Raw genomic sequence first — 8581 nt, 5'->3', positions numbered from 1 at the left:
GCGGGGCACTGTGCAGTTGTGGTGGGGGGGCACTGGACAGTGAGGGGATCTGTAGGGGGGCTCTGGGTGGGAAGGTGCGGGGCACTGTGCAGTTGTGGGAGGGCTGTGGGGGGGTCTTCAGCTGGGGGGCACTGGTCAGTGAGAGGATCTGTGGGGGGGTTCTGAGTGGGTGGGGGAGTGATCTGAGAGGGCACTGGGCAGGGGAGTTTGTGGGGGGTCTCTGGATGGTGCAGCACTGGGTGAAGGGAGTCAGAGGGGTGCTGGGCAGGGGGTTTGTGGGGGTTCTGGGTGGTGCGGCACTGGGTGAAGGGAGTCAGAGGGGTGCTGGGCAGGGGGTTTGTGGGGGTCTCTGGGTGGTGCGGCACTGGGTGTAGGGAGCCAGAGGGGTGCTGGGCAGGGGGTAGCATGGTGCAGCATGGGCCCACCCACAAGGGGAAGAAGCACAATGGCAGTGCTGGGACGGGCTGGACAGCGTGGGTCTGGCAGCTCCCGGTTTGTAAACAGGGCCCTTGTACTGGGCTGGGTGGAGTGGGGCTGTCCCTGCCGTGCCATGACTCATCTCCCATTGCCCCAGGCCAGCCCCTCGCTCTGAGGACTCTGCCCCCATGTCCCCATTTCCCCCATGGGGGCCCACAAATATGTTTAGCACCGGGCCCACAAAAGGTTAATCCGGCCCTGTTTGGGGTGCAGGCTCTGGGATGGAGTTGGCGGTGCAGGAGGGTTGCAGGCTATGGGGAGTTTGAGTGAGGGGTGCAGGCTCTGACCTGGGGCAGGGGATTCGGGTACAGGAGGGGGTACAGACATGTGGGCTCTGGGAGGGAGTTACCAAATCAGCACGTTGGATAAGAGAAAGGAGCTGCAGTGATTTCATATAGACATAGAAAATGATAGAAGACACTTTTCCACAGTCACAAGGCGAGAGGCAGAGTGTGAGGGAGGGCGGAGGCGTCTGTACAATATTTCCCCGCATTCAGTCTCCCGGCTGGAGCAGTAACAGCCCCGCACTTGTCTAGGCTAGAGAGGAGCTGCGGTGTCTGAGCTTCGACAGTCTAGGAATTGGGCTGCCGGTGCCTTTAAGACCCAGCCCCAGGAACCCGCCCCTGCTCCGGGGCTGACACCAGCAGAACTGAAAACAGCCTCTGCCCCCCCCCCCCACAACCCGGACACCCCCAGACCTGGGAGCGCAGCAGGTGGCTCATCCCGAGGGGTCACTGTTCCCCCCCACCCCCTCCCTAAACGGGGGTTTTGTCCCCGCACAGGGTCTCGCAGCGGCTCCCCCGATTTTCCCCCTTCAGCCTCTCTCCTGCCGCCACCTACAGCAGCTTGACCCCCTCCCCGCCGCTCAGACCCTGGCAGCCCCCCCGCTGCGATTTGCCCCCTTGAGCCTTTTCACACCCCCCCCCCCCCAAGAGGCGGCAGGAAATCGTCAGTGGAAGTGAGGGCAGCGAGAGGGCAGCGGCGACAGCGGAGGTGACTGGGCATGCTCCGTTCGGGTGCGCATGCTCAGTGCAGCCAAAGTGGCGACTCTGGAGCGGTAAATGTTTCTGTTGTTACACCGGCCGGGCCGAGCAGCGACGGGCCGGGCCAGGGGGACCAGGCCGGGGGCAGCGATGGGGAAGTGAGGGGGGGCAGCGATGGGGAAGTGAGGGGGGGCTGCGGGGAGCGATGGGGGGCTGGGGGGGCGTTGGGGGAAGTGAGGGGGGGCTGCGGGGAGCGATGAGAGGCTGGGGGGGGCGATGAGGGAAGTGGGGTGGACGGGGGGCTCCGGGGAGCGATGGGGGGCTGGGGGGAGCGATGGGGAATGGGGTGGACGGGGGGGTGCAGGGAGCGATGGGGGAAGTGGGGTGGGCGGGGGGGAGCGATGGGGGGCTGGGGAGAGTGATGAGGGGGCCTAGGGTGGGTTGGGGGGAATGATAGGGGAAGTGGGGTGGGTTGGGGGGAGCGATGAGGGGACCTGGGTTGGGGGGGAGCAATGGGGGAAGTGGGGGGGATGGGGGAGCGAGGGGGAAGTGGGGTGGGTTGGGGGGATCGACGGGGGGCCTGGGGTGGGTTGGGGGGAATGATAGGGGAAGTGGGGTGGGTTGGGGGGGAGCGATGGGGGGACCAGGCTGACTCACTTGGGTGCTGGGGACCCCTACCCAAAGGCCAGATCCCAATGCCCTCCCAGCAGCAAGCCATAGGGAGGGGAGGTGGGAAAGGCTCCCCCCAGGCCTCGTCTAGCCCACTCCGGCTGCTGCCAGCCAGTGGAGGGCTGTACATGGGGTTGTCCGTGCAGCATCCCTGCACCGAGCTGCTTATCTCCCTCTGCCTGAACCAGGGAGCCCTGTGTTGCATCCAAGCTGGAGTCGCCTGTGGAGCGCAGCAACCTGATGGACACCTCGGAGCCCGGGAGCGCCGCCGAGGAGGAAGAGGAGAAGGCGACGGAGCAGAGGCCCAGAACCCGCTCCAACCCGGAGGGGGCCGAGGACCGAGCCTTGAGCGCGCAGGCCAGCGTGGGGAACCGCAGCGAGGGGGAAGGAGAGGCGGCTAGTGCCGATGACAGCCCGCAGAGCGCTGCCACGCCCAATGGCAAAGACTGGCAGGTCCCGGCGCAGCCCACGGAGTTCCAGGTCAAGACACCCAGGGTGAACTGCCCTGAGAAAGTGGTGAGTGCCAGTGTCACGCTCCTGGTCCGCCTTCCGTTGGGTGGATCTCCTGCATTCTCTGCCAAGGCCCTTCTGCTGGGAGAGAGTCTGCAGCCAGGTCGCTGAGCCAAATGGACCCGATTTAACCCTGCACCCTTCTTTTGGCCGTGTGTGTGTTTAAACATTGCCACTCAGCCGGGCCATGGGGGCTAGTGGTCCATGTAAAGCCGAAGCGCCCAGCGTGATGGGCTCATGAATGACATGAGATGCTAATGCTGCTGTTTTCTTTAATGCAGATCATCTGCTTAGACCTCTCTGAGGAAATGTCTCTGCCCAAACTAGAGTCCTTTAACGGGTGAGCCGCTGCTGTCTATCGGTCAGTGTTTTGTGAATGCCGTCCGTGCACTCTAGCAGGCAGGGCACCAGCCTGGGAGCCAGGAGATCTGAGTTCCGTTCCCACCTTTGCCCTTGACTCCCTGGGCAAATTGCTTCTCTTATCTGTACCTCAGTTTCCCCACTTGCGAAGGAGGCTAATGATACTGAACCTCCTCTTGTACAGTGCTTGGAGGTCTATGGATGACGTGGGGATGGTGAGGAAAGGCATGGGTGATGGTGGGGTCCAGGTGTCAGGCCAATGTTCAAAGCATCAGATGGTGCAGCCCGGAAAATAGGGAAGGAATGATGTTAAAGTGAGCCAGAGGGAAGAGGCACAGAGGTTTTGAGACCCAGTTTGGATCAGCCCTGCGGATCAGAGGGCTGGGACTCCCTCAACGCCCCCTTAAGGATATGATGCATGGATGCTGGGGGCGGAGGGGGATGGGAAGGTGTTAGACAGTCGCTGATCTTGGCATGCTCTCTCGCTTGCTCTGTAGATCCAAAACCAATGCTCTGAACATCTCCCAGAAGATGATTGAGATGTTTGTGAGGACGAAGCACAAAATCGACAAATGCCACGAGTTCGCTCTGGTGGTGGTGAACAATGATGCCACCTGGGTGAGTGAGACCCCCGCAGGCCTGGCACTTTCCTTTTGGGTACCGAGGAACAGCCAGGCTGCAGCTGTCCGAGCAGCCATCTAGTTGGGTTTTCTACTTCTAATGTAAGTGTTAATGGTACCCCAGTCCTACCAGTGAGGTCTTCCATGAAAAACAGGAGACAAGCCCCAAATTCCTAAATCAACCCTTTGTGAGACTGGGGATCCGGTTGTGCTAAGCACTGCACAGATATAGTTCTCCTTGCACCACCATCCTGGTGGGATTCCAGAGAGAGTCTCTGTCACTTTCCTTTAACATCCTCTGTCTTGTCTCTTAGCTCTCCGGTTTCACCTCTGACCCCAGAGAAGTGTGCAGCTGCCTGTATGACCTGGAAACTGTGGTCTGCAAGTCGTTCAGTATCCTTTGATGGGGGGTGGAGGGTGGGTCTGTGCTGTAGATGGATGGGACTGAGATCCTTCTTGCCTTCTGATCCCACCACGCCACTAGTCACCTGTGAACAGAGTGACATTCGCCTTCAAAACGGCTTGTGAGCCCTGCAGCCGCTGAGTCTTTTGACAATGTGCACACGCAGATTCTCAGCCCCCTGACTTTCTAGAAAGCTTAGAGCCCAACTCAGGCCTGACGTCAGGAACTTCCCAGATCCTGAGAGAGTGAATCCTATCCTGGGAACAAAGCACTGTGTTGTAACGGATTTATTTCATGAAGTGGGTGTATGATCTGGGGGATCCTTTGATATTTCTGTTTGCTGTTTTGCCAGAAGATGGCAGCAGATCTCAGTGTAAGCAAGTGCTGCTTGTAGGGAACAAGTGCAGGGACATCACAGACATCCTTCCTGGTGTGGTGACTCAGCTGAGTTCGGGTGGCCTTTCCCTTGAGCAGGGGCTGCAGTCAGTGCTGATGCACCCAAGGAAGGATGGTGCAGTGGTTAGGGGCACTGCCTTGGGTCTCTGAAGACCTGGGCTCAGTTCTCTGCTTTGCTATAGGCACACTGGCAAATCGCTCCTCTCTGTGCCTCGATTCTCCACCAGTCCCATATGACTAGTAGCCCTACCCTGGGAGGATAAATACATTAACAGTTATGAGATGCTCACCTGCTCTGGTAGCAGGTCAACTAGGATAGATGGAAAACTCAGCATTTTATTTGGGAATAGTCTGCTGTCTGCCTGCCCTACTAAATACGTGTAGATGTTCCAGGCCGTCCCCATCCCTTCTGTCTATCTCTAGAGTGTGACCGATCAGAAATGTCTGACTGCTTATCACTCACAGTAGCTCCCAGACGTCCCCCCAGCTCAGGCCCCATGGTGCGAGGTGCTGCACAAACCAAGTGCCATGCCAAGTGACCCCAACGAGCTCACCAGCTAAAAACACCTAATAGCAGGAAGGGCTGCGTGTGTGTGAGGACCAGTCCTTATCTCTCGGACCCTAGATCTCGAAGGCCTCTTCAATCTCATGTAAGTTTGCTGCTCCGTGGAAGGCAGAGATTGCAAATATTGCTTTGATAGTTGCATTGCCCCTTTGGTCTGAGCGGTTTAGCCAATGTCCAAGGCCTTGTTTCCATTAGGACGAGAAATCAGTTATACGAATCAGGGCTCGTTCTTTGTGTTTTCTTGCTGATTTAAAAAAAAAAAAAGTCCTGTTTCCATGAACACAGTAGAAACAAACAGCAGCAGGCAGCTTCTTTGCTGAGAGATCCCCGGGTCTGCCACTCCAGCAAGCTCTGTGCCCAAGAAACTCTCTCTCTGCTTCCTCTCTGTGTCCTGCTCAGAACTCCTCCTGCTGGGCTTCTCCAGAACACACAGGCTGCAACTGATGTCCTAACTCTTGTATCCGCAACCAGGGAAACCCCTCAGACCATGGAGCTTAGCTCTGATTTGCCATGCGGCCCCATTATCTGCAGCTGTTTTTATTGCATGTTGTTTGCTCTTTCTGTAGAACCTGAAAGCAGGTGCTTGGCCCATTGGCTTTAACAGAGTCTGTGGTCATCTCTGGAGCCAAGATTCGCCTACTGGCAGCCACTGGCCCCTTCCAGCATAACCGTAGCTGTGTAGGTGCTTATTTAGCAACCCAACCCAGCGGCTTCATGAGCGCATGTGCTGGTATTTCTGAACTGCATTCGTTCTCTTTAATGGCACAGACAGCAGAAGATTGAGCTGCCAGTGACGGAAAACATCCAGACAATCCCACCTCCCTATGTGGTCAGGACCATCCTGGTGTATAGCCGGCCGGCCTGTCAGCCTCAGTTCTCCATGACAGAGCAGATGAAGGTAGGTGCTTCCTGGTTTTCCTATTCATTGGCCAGAAAGCAGCGTTCCAGTGCTGCTGGATTACTGTCCAGTGGTGGCCGGCTGTCAGATGTGCTGGGCACCCTCAGTGGAATCAAGAACTTTTGTGAATCAGGCCAGAAACCCCTGCAGTTCTCAAGATCCAATGGTGCCTGCTGGGGCCTGACCCCAAAGCCGAGTCTTCTCATGTGCTTGCTATGGGAGGAGATGGGTGGGGCTGGATGGCTCAGGCCAGATAACAGGGAGTAGTTTGCATCCAGCCCAGCCCAGCAGTGATGGCCATACGATGGGCTGTTTGGAATGAGCTTAGTCTCGGCTCGGTTCTCAGCCAACTGGCAATCATGGCACACAAGCCAACGCTGCAGCCAGCACCAATCGGCCACGGAACCAAGGATTTAAGTGGATCAGGGACACCAATCTTGTCCTGAGAGATGAAGGGGTCTCATCAGGAGGGTGGGTGAGGCACAGGGCAGGTGCACTGCTCCTTGCTATACTGAAGGATCTCAGGCACTGCATAGGTCAGGTTGGTACCTTTCCCCCCAGCTGTTTACCTTGGGAGCCTACTTTGCCATGGAACCTGCTAATCAGACTCTGAGAAGGAATGTTCTTTTTTCCCCCTTCTCTACAGAAAATGCTTCAGTGCCCTTATTTCTTTTTTGACGTGGTTTATATCCACAATGGTGCCGAGGAGAAAGAGGACGAGACGAGCTGGAAGGTGAGAGCCCCGTGGGATCCGTAGCGTGACCCATCCTCTCTTGTCTGAATCCTCCCCACTCCATCAGACATCGCTTCAGGCACGGACGAGGCTCTGCCATCCCCGTCTGTCCTGGGCCGTTCCTCACACGTCCTCTCAGCAGTTAAGATCCATCGATTTTTTTATTTATTTATTTTTTTTTCCCCTCCCTGAGAGCTGGTTGATGGAGATGTTCTTTCAGTCGGCCCCTTTTGCGTGTTCCTCCAGCTGCCCAATGGCGATGCCTGTCATGGCAGACATGCTGGCTCCATTCTTAGCATGTGGCCCAGTGATCCCCAGAAAAGGAAAATGGCAAACATTCGAGGTAAAAGCTTAGGACATCAACTGAGGACAGAGCCAGTATTTGGGTGTCTCTCTAAGTGTGTGTCTGGACCCACACCCTGTTTTAATAATCTCTAGGAATAGGACTGCAGCAGTTGAACAGTGTCTCAAGTCCAATTCTTATTATTAACCTCTCAACTGCTGATGCGGCCCTGGGATTGCAATGGTCTAGGCCCGTGCACTGTTGCATATTTTTGCTATAATATCTAGGCCCAATGGGGTTCCATGTGTGGTTTAACCCTTTGTGATATTGACCTGTGGGATTGGTATTTCACTGGTAAATGGTCAGTTGAAATCCAGCCTCCGTTAGTACCATTCTTATTGAGCAAGTGTTGGCATCAGCTTGTGATCAGATTGTACATTTCTAGTGCCATCTGCCTGAGGATCACATCCAGGTGCTAATGAGTTAATGCTAATGAATTAAACGCCATGGCATCCCAGAGGTCAGCCAGCATTAACGCCCTTTTAACTGATAAAGAAACTGAGGCCTGGCACAGAGTGACTTGCTTGGAGTCCCACAGCGGGTCAGTGGCAGAGCTGGGAATAAAACCCACGTCTCCTGACCCCAGCAGTGTGCTTTAGCCAGCCCTCGTCTCGTGCTCAATGCCTGATTGTAACTGAGCTGCTCTGTTCTTTGCCAGGAGATGTACACTTTTTTCAGCAACCTGGACACCAAAGGCACCAATTACAAATATGAAGTGTCTGTGACAGGCCCCGCTGTGGAGCTGCACAACTGCATGGCTAAGCTTCTAGCCCATCCCCTCCAGAGGCCCTTCCAGACCCACGCCTCCTACAGCCTGCTCGAGGAAGAAGAGCCAGCAGAAATCGAAGCCACAGTGTAATAAATGATCCCTCAAGTGCCCAGTTCTACCTACCAGTGTCGCATAATTCAGGAGGCCTCTTCTCGCTGCAAGGTGTCTTGTGCACTGGGTACTGATGAGCCAAAAGTCAACAGTTTTTTTAGTTTAACTGCCCATAGAATTGCTGCCTCTGTCTCTGGAAGGCAGAGCTATAGGAAAACTGTTCATCCAATGAACTCTCTTCATAAAGCTGCCTGTATGAATTGCCTTTAATATTTTGTTGTTGCCAGTTAAAAGATCGGATCTTTGCACCACAAGATAAAGCTTGTGACAGTGGCTTTAACTGGCTGGATGACTTTCTGCCTCTCTGCGTGTCCAAGGGTTTCACTGGCCAGACATGTTGCGTTTTAAATAGTTGCAAGGAACACGAATGGGATTTTCTGTGTTAGGGGTGTGTGTTTGCTGGGTTGGCAAGCTCCCGCCTGTGTTAATTTCCACACCTTGGCATGGCCTGAGCTTTTGATCGGCTGCCCCCACCAGGACCAAGGCCCAGGCTGGTGGCTTTATTGGGCCTCCTAAGGGGTCAGCCGCTCTAGGGAACTGATGGTTTAAACAAAAAGCTTTGCAAAAATCTGCTTTGAAGCCAGATCAGGTGAATAAAAGGCTGGAAGGAAACTTTCAGCGCCAGGGTTTCCGGCTCGTTGTCTGGTTTTGAGCCCAGGGCTTCGAACAGCTCAGCCCTGGGACCCCCCCCCCAAGCAATGCGCGCGAGCCCCGGGCGCGCTCGGGCCGCGCCTTCGCCCATTG

The 8581-nt window shown here is 55.8% G+C and overlaps 1 protein-coding gene across 1 annotated transcript; it reads left to right on the top strand.

Annotated features, from left to right (window-relative positions):
• The first annotated feature begins 1390 nt into the window (after positions 1 to 1390).
• BABAM1 (BRISC and BRCA1 A complex member 1) lies at positions 1391 to 8117 on the top strand. Its single transcript, XM_044999016.1, has 9 exons — positions 1391 to 1534; positions 2318 to 2645; positions 2921 to 2979; positions 3497 to 3617; positions 3934 to 4012; positions 5044 to 5068; positions 5752 to 5881; positions 6528 to 6614; positions 7616 to 8117. Exons 1-9 carry the CDS (start codon positions 1500 to 1502, stop codon positions 7814 to 7816), a joined length of 1065 nt encoding a protein of 354 aa, XP_044854951.1. The 5' UTR covers positions 1391 to 1499; the 3' UTR covers positions 7817 to 8117.
• The last annotated feature ends 464 nt before the right edge of the window (positions 8118 to 8581 follow it).

Source organism: Mauremys mutica, chromosome 24 (genome assembly GCF_020497125.1).
Source record: "Mauremys mutica isolate MM-2020 ecotype Southern chromosome 24, ASM2049712v1, whole genome shotgun sequence".
Lineage (NCBI taxonomy): Eukaryota > Metazoa > Chordata > Testudines > Geoemydidae > Mauremys > Mauremys mutica.
Note: the sequence above shows the minus strand (reverse complement) of the source record. Positions and strands in the feature narration are given on the sequence as shown.

What these genes read in the sequence shown, in the direction of transcription:
- BABAM1 (XM_044999016.1), top strand. Translation starts at nt 1,500, where the DNA reads ATGCTCAGTGCAGCCAAAGTGGCGACTCTGGAGCG. An exon ending in TGTGGTCTGCAAGTCGTTCA is followed by an intron (nt 4,013 to 5,043) that starts GTATCCTTTGAT and finishes CTCGGACCCTAG; the next exon opens with ATCTCGAAGGCCTCTTCAAT. An exon ending in CCATGACAGAGCAGATGAAG is followed by an intron (nt 5,882 to 6,527) that starts GTAGGTGCTTCC and finishes CCTTCTCTACAG; the next exon opens with AAAATGCTTCAGTGCCCTTA.